At 32.6% G+C, this 14,625-nt stretch overlaps 2 protein-coding genes and 1 pseudogene across 2 annotated transcripts; 2 read left to right on the forward strand and 1 right to left on the reverse strand.

The window, feature by feature from the left end:
- Positions 1 to 120: 120 nt before the first annotated feature.
- Positions 121 to 3,075, reverse strand: LOC18594245 (mRNA splicing factor, thioredoxin-like U5 snRNP). Its single transcript, XM_007021749.3, has 3 exons — positions 2,746 to 3,075; positions 2,351 to 2,417; positions 121 to 630 (listed from the first exon to the last, which is right to left on the reverse strand). Exons 1-3 carry the CDS (start codon positions 3,033 to 3,035, stop codon positions 532 to 534), a joined length of 456 nt encoding a protein of 151 aa, XP_007021811.3. The 5' UTR covers positions 3,036 to 3,075; the 3' UTR covers positions 121 to 531.
- Positions 3,076 to 4,964: 1,889 nt separating this feature from the next.
- LOC148761610 (uncharacterized) lies at positions 4,965 to 5,785 on the forward strand. The gene is made up of 2 exons (XM_088808661.1): positions 4,965 to 5,258; positions 5,768 to 5,785. The coding sequence occupies exons 1-2, from the start codon at positions 4,965 to 4,967 to the stop codon at positions 5,783 to 5,785; spliced, it is 312 nt and encodes a 103-aa protein (XP_088664787.1).
- Positions 5,786 to 8,169: 2,384 nt separating this feature from the next.
- Positions 8,170 to 9,051, forward strand: LOC148761611 (organic cation/carnitine transporter 2 pseudogene; annotated as a pseudogene).
- Positions 9,052 to 14,625: the final 5,574 nt, after the last annotated feature.

Consider the following 14,625-nt stretch of genomic DNA (forward strand, 5'->3'; position numbering starts at 1 on the left):
TATTCCATTCTCATATGGTTCCAGTTTCAGATTATCATTAACTTCTTCCTAAACATGAATACTTACTGAAAATGCTGAGAGAGAGAGAGAGAGGGGTGACAAACTAATGTGTATAAAGACTTGCAGCACAAGGGGACTGATCAGCTATTCACATATATAGATGAAATTTCACATTAGATGATGGAGCAGCGTAACTGTACAAAAGTTTGAATTCACCGGATACAAGTCAATGACATTTCTGGAATAGAACTTCAGCTAAGCAATACAGAACTATTGAGACAGGAGAATTAACTTCTTTTCATTACATTTAATGTTGACTTTGCTTCTTTGCTTGAATCAAGCTTTTGGTGGTGCCTAATGAGTTTCTTTTAACTGATACCTTCCTCTCTGGGTGAAGCATTACATTCCGATTCCCTCATTTGAATAATTACTGAAATGATTCTTCAGTGGGATCAATGGTATTCACCAAACTAGGGTGCAATACTTCAGGTAAACAACTGGTCAAATGATTCATGTCAAGACCCAAAAAGGTTACATATCCTTGTATAGCAGTTGATATTTCGGTATTCGCTCTGGAGGTAGGGGGCAATTAACAATCATCTTGCCTTTCATGGCTCCCCTAAATATTGCCTGCAAGGTTGGAGACTGAAGATTAGCTCAAAGCCGCAAAATTAATGCAAATGTGAAGTGTATCCATCAGGAGCATAAACTTTATTACCAACAGTCATTTTATAACTATAAATTTAAAGAACTTTTGTAGCAAAAGCAAACCCAGGACAACTACTATGGAGAAAAGATGGGAAAAAATTGCTTAGCACATAGAACACAGTTCACAAAGAGAAAGCCTACTCTGGCAACAGGGCAGGGTGGGGCAGATTTTTGCCTGCCCGGTCCCTGACCTGATCATCTACTATCACTATCTGAACCTGCCCCACCCTGACTTGGATTTATTATTGAAGAAACCCGCCCCCGCCCCATCGGGAGAACTAAAACCCAGACTTCAACCCACCCCGCCCCACCTCTCTCTGTCATCAACTAGTTTTCATTTTTATATCAACAATTGGCCAACAAATAAAATAAAGGCATAACAGCAACAAATCAGAACAAAAAAGTCTAATATGAGTTAACAAAAATATCTAAAAATAAAAACAAAAGATCAGAAGCAAAACCCTAAACAAAAATTAGTTTACATCAAACATTTGTTAACCAAAACATTTTCTAGAAAAATTCAGTAACAAAAAAATCTGAAGAAAATACGTTTGCATCAAGCATCAGTCAATAACAGAACTTAGAAACTAGAAAAATAAAAAGATTAGAATCCAGATCTGAACAAGAAGAGAGAGAGAGGAGAAGATCTAGGCATAGTAGATCCCTGTCAGGAACCATCAAATACACCGTAAGTTCTATAGCCCACATAGTCTGACTTCTCAAATTCACAAACAAGATATATTGAACTTCCCTAAATTTTATGCAAGATGCCAAGTTCAATGTTGTAAATCTGTATCCATTCCTATTTCTGAATATTAGAGCCAAGAAAGTGAAAAATGCCATACATAAGTGTATAATTCAAACCATGCAAACAGTCTCATACTTAAGCATGCGGTACAAAACAAACTGTTCTCCATCCAATGATAATGAACAACAGTGTCATACTGTGTATACCAAAGATATACTAATCATTTGAGAAGAAATCAAAATGATCTCTTCTATATTTTACTCAACAATTCCCTTATTTTCCTCCTAAAATCATCCAGATGAACATAGCTCATTTCTAGAGAACCAGGTACATAGAAAGTCATAGCTTTGTTAAAACTGAATTCCACCCACTACTCTACCTCTGCAAGCAACATAGACAACAATATGATGAATGGATAATCATGCAACAACAGGTAAATAGTCTTACTTGACACCTTTATACTCAACAAATCTAAACAACAAAGTAAGGATAAAATTAAAAACAAAAATGGAAAAAGGCATTCATCTCAATGTGTTAAAGGAAGCATTGCCCATATTCTCAAAAGCTATGGTTTATTGATCCTCCCAATGATGCAACTTTATTGAGATATACGCTCTAGTATTAGAATCAAACGAGGATCAAACCTGACATTCCAATTTCCAAGAAATTATCGCAAAAGCAGGGTAACAGTTCCAAGGTGTCAAAGGTAACAATTTTCGGATATTGGACCATGTTGGGTGATAAAAGGACTAGGAAGTATCAACTCAGACTAGTAAATTAGTAAAATGAACAAATGGAAACAATAACGTTGGATGAATAAACTACATCACTCATACAGTCAAAGGAATGGGATCATTAACTTCATAAATTATTTAGGCACTAAATACAACATACCTCTACAACATCTATGAAGTCCTGCTTTTCATGAAATGCACCCACCCATTTAGTATGGTCCGCAGTCCTGAATCACAAACAAGAAAAATAAAACAATAGCAACACATTGCAGAAGAAACCTAACATCTTAAATGAAGTCTCTAAATTCTTATTTATTGCAGAATGAAATTTTCTATTTGAAAACAAGAGACATAATTATATAATTTACAAAATAGGAATCCCCAACATAATTGAAATCCCCAAAACATGTGACACAGCTACAACAGTCACTATAATCAGAGGCTTAAAAAATTAAATATTAAATAGCAAAATAGCAAATAAATTCAATTCATTTAACCAAATTAAATTAAAAAAAAAAAGAGAAATTCAAACGATAAAGAGCTAAAAATAAATACCCAGAATCCATCTTCATATGATGAGCATTGAAGAAGAAAACAGTGGAAGGAATCAAAGTGATATCGAAATACTTGACGTAAACCTTAACATCCTCAGAATCTATATCGATTAAAGCCACCGTCGCGAATTTGGAAACCTCACGCGCCGTCTTGGCAAGGATGTTGTCGAGTTGGAGACAGACGGCGTCGGCGGCTCGGCCGAAGCGGAGGACGAGGACCTTGTCGATGGTGTCTCGGATGATTGTGTCGACTTCTGTCTTCCTCGTCAGTGTCGGTAATAGGTAACTCATTGTCGCTCTCTTCCTCGACCTCAGACGAACGAGAGTTATTTTTAATTAATTCTTTATTATTTTTATAGTTTCCGCTACGGTGAAAATAGAGCCTTGAATGAACCGGGCCTGGCAAACTTTGGGCCACTACATTTGAATTTGGTCTTTGTAAGCTAACCCAAGCCCATTAATAGGCCCAAATTTATATTATTATATATAAAGTAATTTTTATAGTAGTAATATTCAATAAATGAAATTGTCTAATTTTGAAATGCCTAATTATTGCAGTCGAATATTTAGTTTAGTGATTTGTACATGATTTTTTTAAAAAAATTAAATTTTTTTAAATTGAAAAAATATTTGACTACTTATAAAATAACATGTTTAGATTGTTGAAAAATAATAATTTTGTAGACTTATTTGTAATAGTTAATTGTGAAAAATTTTAGTATTCTCTATTTCTATTTCTATTTCAATATTTTTTAATTTAACTTTTATTAAATTTAAAGAAATATAAATTCATTATTATTAACTAATAATTAGAAAACGAGTTAAATCAAGTCATGCTTCAAAATCTTAACTCAATTGTTCTTATCTATTAAAATGATTTCCTAATATAGTTTCTCCCTTTACTATTATGATTTTTATATTTTTTGATTACCCCAAAATGATGTTCTTCTCCATTTTTTAGGAAATTTTTTTTAATTTTTGCAATCTTAATCAATCTTTTTCTTATAATAAAAATCCAAATTCAAATAAAAAACAAAAAATAAATAAATTTTAAAACAAAAAATATTTGAAGTTAAATAAGATGCCTAATTTATTAGGAAGTTATCATGAACAACAAAATCAATATATCTATTGGTCCATAGACAAGCATCTAAAACAGCAAAACAAAAGCATCATAATCTCAAAAAGGAAGCAAAATGTCACAAAGAACAAGTTTGGGAAGCAACCCCATCCCAGTGAAGAAGAACATGCAAGCGTTGGCAGAGGGATGCAGTTCCATAGCTTCATTGAACATTGAAATGAACCAGTAAATAGTTGGAATTTCACCAAAAGTTCAAAATGATGGTGTCCCTCTAGCATGCAACTTTACTGATCTATCCATGGCACTTTACAGGCTAACAAAAAGTTCCAATGATAATGTGTCTATTATATTTGGAACACATCTCCCAATATCCCCAGAAATGGGTCAGATTATTACAGTAAAAAAGACAATGAGAAATGTTGTAAGCTAGCTGACCATGCATGTAGTCCCATTCATCTCAGTTTTCCCAACAGCAAGTAACTTTCAAGATATTCCAATCTGATTCAAAATTCAAAATGGCTTATTCTGAACTTATTGGCCAAGAAAGAATGAAAAACGGTCATCTCAAAACAACCCTTTTATATCCCAACCTTCATTATATTTTCCTTTTTTGCTAAGATGAAAAGACAGTCACTTTACTGGAAAACAATTGCAAAACAAGATCATAGTCAAGTAGCAGGTTATAACAATGAATTCTATCCTAAGAAGCAATGACTGTAAAAGGAATCTTAATCATAAAACTTGCTAATATATTTGGTGATCAGATGACAATTAGATATATCATGATTATCCCATGCTTGATGTTAAAACCTCTAATGGAATTGTAGTTGATCCAAAGTACTGTTAATCTTCTAATGTATTATTAAAATTTGTGAGGTGGGGGGCTCCCAAGGAACATGATGGTCCTCCAATCTATAAAACAAGATTTCATTGACCCAACCCTTTAGTTTTTTAGGGTACAACCTCAAAATCTTTTTGCAAGCCACCTTCTCATCATGTTCACACCCCCAACATCACCAAATCATACCACTCACTTTCACTGCTACATATATTCACCTTAGAAACTTCTTCTACTTTTATATATATATATCCACCCATCTCTCTCTTTCTCTTTCTCTTACTCTCAGCTGCATTTCTTCATGGTAATCTCTGAGTCTTCTTCCTCACCACCTTCCTCACCAGGGAATTCATATTTAACCAGCCCTAGTATCCAGATGGTTTCGAAAACGGTGTCCGAAAGGCTTCTTGGCAAATTCTTTGATGCATCTCAATATGATTTTGATTATGAGCAGAGTGGTCTGTGGTCTCCTCCAGTAAGGAGAAGTGTGTTCTTGACCTCCCCTGGTAATATTTGCTCTGAAGATGAATTCTTCTCCAAACTCAAAAAAGCAAAGAAGGCTTGCAGATGGCGCTTGCGCATTGCCTGCTTCAATGTATGCACATTGCTTTTCCCCTTAATTTGGCAACTCAATATACATCTAATACACATTTTTCTTTTTAATTACATCTTTATATTTATCAATCTTTCCTAGCTATTAATTACTGCATAACAATCAACTCAAGCAGATGTTTTTGAAAGGGATACATGTTTGCCATATCTTCTTGTTCATTATTTTTTGAAAGGCTAAAGGATTTTCCTAATATTCTGTACCTTTTGTGCCTATTATGGCCATGTGAATATTTGATTTATACCTAAATATCTGCAATTTGATTTAGACCCACTACTTAATTTGTTTCCTTAGTTCATATATATCAGATTCAGCTTTTTCTCAGTAACAATATCAACCAAGTTTTATTTATTTATTGCCATAGATCAGCATGATCATAATCATAACTATAGCATCATTTAGAATAAATTTATGATTTCATTGTATGTATAAACTCGAAACCTCAACCCTTCATGAACTGATACTGGGATGCTTTTTGCTTGTTAATTTTGCAGGCCCTTTGGTGCTCTTGAAGTAAATCTTGTGTTTGCCACTTGTCTTTAACATTTCCCCTTCAAGAAAGGCATGTTTTGTCTCAAATTAGAATACCCATGCTCTAAAGATCTAAGACATACCATATTTCCAACTTCTCTCAGTCAAAAATGGTCCCAAGTCAAAAAGGGAACTAACTCATCAGGGCTCAGCATGTGGCCTTGCATGTAAAACTACGTTCTAGTTATCTTTTCTGTACCACCCCTTTCTAATATAATACTCGGATATAACACTTTATTATTATGATTTATTATATATTTTCAGTTCCATGTTTTTTTTTTCTTTTTCTTTTATCTTTAAAGCTTGAATATTTTGGGATTCTAAAAGAATGATAACCATGGAGATAATTTGAAATGGTACAATGACCCATCAGCAGACAAATGTTCAGTAATCTGCAGGAAGCAAGCAAAAGGAATTTCCAGGAGACAGGATCGTTGTTTCCCTGATAAAGTCCCCCCAAGGGTTTGCTTTTGAATCTAACAACAATTTTACTGCAACAAACGGTTCATTTAAGATCCAAAGCTGTAACATTCTTTTCTTTCCTCTTGTTTTTTACTCTTTTGTCTGTAAATAAACTTGAATTAGATTCCCCCCCACCCCTACTTTCGGGTTAGCTTGTGGACTTTGAGAGATGCTTCCTGCAACCAAATTAATTGCTCTTTTAATTCTTGTCGCTTTTGATTAATTTTGGGTGTGAATTAGACCTTTCTTTGGTGGGCTTTGTTTCTTTTCCTAGTGTAGCATTTTTTTTCTTGCTATTTTCTTGTTCATGGCAGCAAGTTTCTGGGTGGGTCACTAAATGGGCCTAAAGCACCTCCATATGGATCATTCTGATTAAAGTCTGGCCAGCTGCTTATGGGCTATGGGGTCTTAAACTTCTAATCATCTTAGTTTTTGGCATAGTGACTTTATTGAGCAATCCTACTAGTTCTTTATGTTTGGTTTTAATTTGATTATTGAGGTCTATGACTTATAACAAAATTTAACACATATTCTTTAAGAATGTGATAAACTATAATATTTGCATGTGTATTTATTACCATTGACATTTTCTTACTCTATATATATATTATACATTATTTCTCTAGTAGCAATCTTTTCATATTATAAAAGTAATAACAAGAAATAATGTACTTAACATCAATATAAAATTGAAAGGCAGATAAAAAATATTTTTTATCCGATTGTAGTTTTTATAAGAAATTATGTTGTCTAAGTTGTTTCATAAGTTATGTGAAAAAAAAAAATCGAGATAAAGTTTGGCATACTTGAATAAAATTTTTTATACAATTTAAAAAGTTCTTCAATAGTAGTTTTTTTTTTTGTAAAAAATGCTTAAATTATATATCAAAAATGCATTTTGCTAAAGTGTTGTGCAAATACATTTGCAAAAAATTTTGTTTTCAATAGATAAATTAAATAAAAGGTGCAATTTCATTGAACCCTACCTTAAGTGTAGGCAAACCATAATTTTTAATGCGAAAGAAATACGTAAAATTACACTTTGAAAAAAATAAAAAAAATCAAATCAAATGATAAAGTACCAAATGCATATAACATGCTTGTGACAAAGCTCATTGAAGATCACTGACACAAGCTATTTTTTAATTTAGATTCATTCAATCTAAACTATAATGATTTTCGCCCACAAAGGGTATTATATTCATTTTATATCTTTTAGTAAGTGTTTTTTGGTATTTTGTTATCTATTAAATGAAAAACGTTTGTCTATTTGTGTTTTTATTTTTATTTTTTTTGTTATACTTTTTAACAACATATCACGCTATCTATATCTCACAGTCACTCCCCATACATCATTTGGATTTTTTTTTTTCAATCTAAACTATAATGATTCATAGGGTATTGTAATCACTTCATATCATTTAATTGGTGCTTTTTGGTATTTTGCTATCTATTAAATGAAAAACATGTGTTTGTTTGCTTTTTGATAGTTTGGTATTTTTCTATTATGCTTTTTAACAACACATCACTGTTATCTAATTCTCTTAGTCACTCTTCACACATGATTGTCTTAAATGCTAGGTACTTTGTTGTATCTTTTATCTCTTAATATATTTTGTTTCAAAAAAAAAAAGTCTTCATCCATTTGTCTTATTATATAAATTCACATTCACCTTTGACATAAGTTTTCTTCTATACCAAAATAAACCTTTTAAAAAATTTTTAAACCAAATTATTTTTTCCAAATCCATTTTATGTACGTAAAATACTCTTAATATGACAGATTCATTACAACCTTCTCAAAAGACTCTAACGATAGATGATATAATAGAAGACAGTCTTGAGAGTTTTGGTTGGGCTCAAGCATTCCATTCTATCCTTGTTGCTTTTGCATCATTGTTTGATGCACGAAATTCCTTCATCAGTGTCTTCACCGGTGCCCAACCAACTTGTCATTGCATCGACAACACTGTGCAATTCAAGCTCTAATATATGTGAAATTCCCAAGTTTGCAGGGGCATGGAGTGATCATGCTTCAAAGACAATCATTTCAGACTGGATGCTTCAGTGTTCCAGTTCATTCATCCAAGGTTTACCAGTATCTTCTCACTACACGGGATGCATGCTAGGTGGGATCTTGTTGGCAATGTATGCTGACTCCTTCCTTGGTAGGAAGAAGTTGTTATTTGTTTCTTGGCTAATAATGTCAGTAACTGGAATTCTTACAGCATTCTCCAGTAATATCTGGATGTACGTCATAATGAGATTTTTCTCAGGACTTGGTCGCGGCTCGCTAGTCACATGCACCGTCGTCTTGTTAACCGTAAGGGTGGGAAGGAATTGGCGAGGAAGAGTTGGAATTCTCGACTACTTGTTCTTCTCATATGGAACACTCTCCTTACCAGTTTTAGCCTTTTCAACTAGAAGATGTTCTTGGAGAGTGCTTTATCGTTGTACTGGAATTCCAGTATTTGTTTATTGTGTCATAGCTTATCATCTTGTTGTTGAATCACCAAGGTGGCTATTCATGGGAGGCTATACAGAAGAAGCAATCACAGCTTTAAGACAAATGTCTCAAAAGACTGATTGGACGTTAATAAATTTAGGCCAGCTACCACCACTTCAAAGGGAAAATACCATTAGTAATTTTAACTCTTCAATTAAAATTCTCTTTAAGAGAAGATGGGCTATTTGGCGTATCCTTGTCCTAATCTTGTATGCTTTTGGAAATGGAATAGCATACTTAATTTGGTCTGATGTTGGGTGTCGGACAGTTAGACTTTAGCTTGTATTTGAGTGCCATGTTCAACGGTTTAACGGAAATGCCTTTACTTTTAATCACCTTTTTCCTACTCAAGAAATGCAATAGGATGAGCTCCTTGCTATCATCATCTATCATAGGAGGCATCGGTTGCATCTTAACATGGTTGGTTGGTACAGGACAAAGGGTCCCTCAACTCATGCTAGAGCTTTGCTCCTACTTTGCGATTTGCATGGCCTATGGCATCCTACTCGTTTATAGCATCGAGTTGTTCCCGACATGTGTGCGCAATTTTGCCACAATGGCCGTGGGGCAAGCCATTGTCCTAGGAGGAGTGGTTTGTCCTGTCTTAATTTCTGTTGCAAAGGAAAACCACTTCTTTTCTTATGGCTTGTTTGGATGCATCGTGCTTTTTCCTGGCCTGTTTGTGCTGTGCCTACCCGAGACCAAAGGTAAATCGCTCTATGATTCAATGGAAGATCAAGAACGGAACGAAAGCATGGGGTTAATCAACCTCGTGAATCTCACTGGCTCATACGTTTAAAGTTTTTAATTATTTATTTTCAGTTAAGTCTTTTTTTTCAATGGATATTTTCGATTATGTTTGTTGATGCGTTAGGTATGGTACTGGGTGTAATGATTTATTCTAATTATATAATGTCAACAATATGTAAATTGGTGTCACTCCAAGGTGATATTTTTTAATCAAATAGTTGAACAAAATTTTTTAATCTATCTAACTTGAAACTACCATTTCTTTAATTTTTTTTTCTTTTTTTTTTGCAATCTTTTTCTTAATTTTTCTATTTATTCTCTTTTGCATTTATGTGAACCAAATGCTATTTTCTATTCCTTTCTTTAGTGCATAATAACTTACTTTTACAATTGCATTCGAAAAAAAAAATGAACGGAGGTTGGTGGAGATACACAATCTAGCAAAAGGAACTCTAGGCATTAATCTATTGTTTAAGGGCCTGGCGACACTACTAGTTAAGATCCTAGTTTGTGGTAAAGACAAACAACGTTATAGTTAGCCACTTCCAAATGTAACCAAAACTTACAACCAATTAGGCAAGATGGCATAAATTCTTAGCCGAGTTTAATTTTCATTTTCAGCATAAAGCAGGGAGAGTTAACCAAGTGGCGAACGCCCTCAGCAGAAAGGTCAAATTCATGGCCCTTAGATTAATCACCCCAATGGCAGTAAGTAAAGTGACCATGGACATCCACAAGTTGATTTCTTGAAGCAAGACCCCAGGTCGTTGTCCTCATGAAATTAGTGGAGGATGGGAAGTCCAAATGCTTTTGGGTGAAAATTGGGATCCTATTTACAAAAAGGCTATGCATATTTGTTCCAAGGGTAAGAGAGTTGAGACAGAAAATGATGCGTGAGTGTCATGATACTCCTTGGGTAGACCACTTAGATAGTAACACTCTATTGCTCTGCTAAAACAAGGGTACTACTGACCCTATATGCAACAAGATGTGATGAATTATACTAAGACCTGCCTCATTTGTCAATAGTATAAAGTGAAGAGAGAAAAACCAACAAGAATGCTCACCAAAATTGGAGATCTAGCATCTATTCTGGTGGTGGTGGATCTTTTTTCGAAGTATGTTACTTTCATCCCAATCCAAAAGTTTGATATTGCAGAGGATACTGCTCACATGATCTTCAAACATGTAGTGAAAGATTAAAGCGTTTCTCAGAAGATCATCAGTGATAGAGATCCAATATTCACTAATTCCTTTTGGAAAGAGCTCTTTTATTTGTTGGGGTATATATTATATATACATATTCACACACAACATGTAGTAATAAATGTCCCAACATTTGGGAAAACATTTTGGGTAAATCAAAATATTGTGTTATGTTATAGGAACTAATTCAAGTAAATGAACTTATATTTTATACATATGTAGCCTTGCCATTTCCTTAACCTCCAAGGTTGGGGTGTGACACCTGTTCAAACTGATAATGTTTATTAGCCCATGTATGCTATCATGTTCCTCATTTCTTCATGATAGTGATGTTTGTTGGCATATTTATATTTGCTTATTAATTGGTCATTCATTTTCTTTTTCAACATATGAGAAAGTTCAAGGAGAGATCATATTTTCGAATCTTCGACATCTAACTCTTCTAATGAGGGGTAGCAATTGCTACATTGAATTGTCTAGGTCGTTATGGCATTGCCATTTACATTCAATAAGATATCTTCTAACCATATATAATTATTTATTTTATAATTCTTTATGTTTGGCTTTATTTTGATTATCTAGGTCTATGACTTATAACAAAATTTAACACATATTCTTTAAGAAAGTGATAAACTATAATATTTGCATGCACATATGTTACCATTTAAACTTTCTTAATATATATATATATATATATATATATATATATATATATGCATTATCTTTGGATTATTTGATTTTTTATTTCATAATTTTTTGAAATTTGAAATTTAAGTTTTAAATTGAGATATGATAGAAGAAAACTTTTTAATTGGGTTGAATTTTAAAATTACTGATTAAAAATTGATTCCAAATCTTAGATATAACTTTTTAACATTTGGACTTAAAAAAATTAAAAGCATCTATTTAGTTGTACATAATTTAATTATTGTATTTAGATTTAAAATACAAAATATCAAATATTGCTTGTCAAAACATTTTTTTTAATTTTTCTAGATAATAACCAGAAAAAGAGTTACATTTTCATATCTTATGGGCTAAAATGAGTTGGCCCATGAAAAAAAGCCATTAAACCCTCAATAATCCTTCAATTGTAGCATTTTATGGGATGAAACCCTTAACTATGGCATTCCATTGGTGGAAAACCTCAACTATTACCTTTTATTGACTAAAACCCTCAACTATAGCATTCTACTAACTTAAACCCTCAACTGTAGCATACCACTAACTAAAACAAACCTAATTTTTGAGTTTTTTTTAAAAGTGATTTTATTAACACTAAGTCATAGTGTCATTCCAAGTCTTTAACTGTTTGCTAAAGACCAATGTTTGCTAACTCTTTACTTGATGGAAAAGAGCTGCTATTTATTTTGTGTTTAATAATGTTTGTAACTGAAATTCTTATAGCATTCTCAATTAATATTTGGATATACTTCTTTGAGAAAAAAAAGTAAAAAACATTTGGATGTATAGCATAATGAGACTATTCTTTAATAAAAGAACATTTTTGAGAGAAGATGGACTATTTGGCTTCCCATTATCTTAATCCTATATATTCTTGAAATGCCCCATACTTTGATATGGTGATAAATAAAGTTGGTCGGATGCGAATTGAGGCATAATAAGGAACTTTGGGAACCAAAGAGATAAGATAAAATTTTTAAAATAAAATAATATTTTATTAGTGAAATAATATTAAAATATTAATATTTAGCCGGATGTCGAAATCAGTCATGAAGAAAGATCATATGGTTGATCAAAGTGGGGGAGAAGATGACAAGTCCGACTATATAAAATATTTTTCATGACATACATGTGATGGATAGCATGTTTGCATGCTAGGAGAGTCCCGAAAAATCAACAAAAGTCGGTATTGTACCTAGAGGTACAAAAAAGTTGATTTAAGCCTCGAACTAGATCAAATAGAGAATTTGAGATGAAATTAAGAATATTAAAGTTCCAGAATGGTTTAATATGGTGATTTGGAGTTCGAGGATTAATTTGGAGTCAAACTGAAATTTTCACTATCTAGGGGTAAAATGGTCATTTGTCATCTGGGGACAAAATGGGAATTTTTAGAAAATATTTTTGGCCCCATTTAACTTATTGCAGTATGATATGAGTATTGAAGTACAATTGGAAGATTTAGCAGTGAAAAATATGAGTTTTCGGTATTTTTAAAGTATAGGGTTAAAATGGTAATTTTGCCATCCAGAATCGAAAATTTAATTTTTGAAAGGATTTTGATCAAATTTAATTATTTGGAGTGTGAAATGAGTATGGGGGGTGAAATTTATGCATTATGGAAAGTTTTCAATTTTTGAGGCAAAAATGTAATTTTTGAAAAGTTCGGGGGTAAAAGTGTAATTTTGAAAAATTTGCTCCACCAAAACTTTGGAAAAATCTGAAAATTTCACTTAAGACTTGGATAAGTCAAAGGGAATGTATGGCTAGAAAAAAAAATGAATTAATAAAATATTCAAAATATGAATAAAATAATATTATTTCATTAAACTAATAAAAAGGCATAAAAAATCAGCCCATAACCCATTCTTCTTCTTCAACATTCGGCCAAGCAAGAAACAAGAGAGAGAAAGGAGAAAATAAAACCCTAGCTAAGAAATTTAAAGGGAAAATTGGTGGAAATTCAAAAATAAGTGAAAAAAAAGGTAACATTTCTTAAATTTGTCTTGTGCTTTACCTTTCCCATGCATTTCTTATCATTTTCCATGGTTGAATCATGTGTTTTGAGGATGATTTCAATTCTGGTCATATGGGCTTAGAGAGAGAAAGTTGTTAGATAAATTTAATTTTGAGTTATGTTAGTGTTTAGTGTTAGTTTAGCATGTTTATGAGTAAAACAACAAGAAAAATATTTATCTTCTCCATGAATTTCTCTAGGCCGAATCTAGCCAATGGTATGTGAGGATGAGGTTGACTTTATTTTAAGAGAATTGGGTGAAAAAAATGATGAATTATGAGGTTGAAAATTAAATGGGAATTTTTGGTGCAATAAATTGAAAATTTTACCCATTAGGGGTAAAAGCGTAATTTATAGTCCGAACTGATAAATTGGATCAAATTCACAGTAATTGAGGTATTGTGGATATAATTGGATAGTTGAAATTGAAATGGATGGAATTGGAGTCGAATTGGGGATTTTAGGAATTTACACTGTGTATAGGTGAGTTAGGTCGGACACCGCAATTAAGCGATTGTCCAGACATTTTAAATCCTATCTAGTGCATACGCATGGATAAGAGCCTGAAATAATTTATGATAAATTGACACAATTTATTGAATTTTGTGTCATGGATTATGGATAGGTGGTGAGTCAATTGTTTCGGGTAAGAGACTGCACCCGAGGGCAGAAGATAGGAGTATTTCTACTCCTAATACTGTGAGAAAACCTATTATCGTCTGAATTATCTAGAATAGTTTTTATTCAATTTTGTGATTTGTGAAAATTATTTTAAATGATGAATTTCTTGTTTTATAAGAAAACATGAATTTATAAAATAAATAAAATTATAAAATAAATTGAATTTTTTATAAATTGATTTGAAAATAGATTGTTGGATTTGAAAATTTGAGTAATTGAAGACCATGTGATTTATTGTAAATTATGATTTGAATTAAATGGCTTGTGATAAATTGGCATGATTGGATGAATTTATACTTGTGTTGAAAAATATGAACTGTCTGTTTTGCCTTGATAAATTGGTTAGTAATGTAATTGCCATGCTATGCCATTGAGATTTGATCAATTGGTGGATTAAAGATTAGCTACTGCAGTGGCGAGGTTTTGTGGACCAGCCTATAACAGGGGCACAAAATCCCGTTATATTTTTACCTCTGTTGGAGAGGCGAGTAGGGTAACTCCCGAGGTATAACTTT

The sequence above is a fragment of the Theobroma cacao genome, chromosome 7 (genome assembly GCF_053813885.1).
Source record: "Theobroma cacao isolate CCN51 chromosome 7, ASM5381388v1, whole genome shotgun sequence".
NCBI classification, from domain to species: domain Eukaryota; kingdom Viridiplantae; phylum Streptophyta; class Magnoliopsida; order Malvales; family Malvaceae; genus Theobroma; species Theobroma cacao.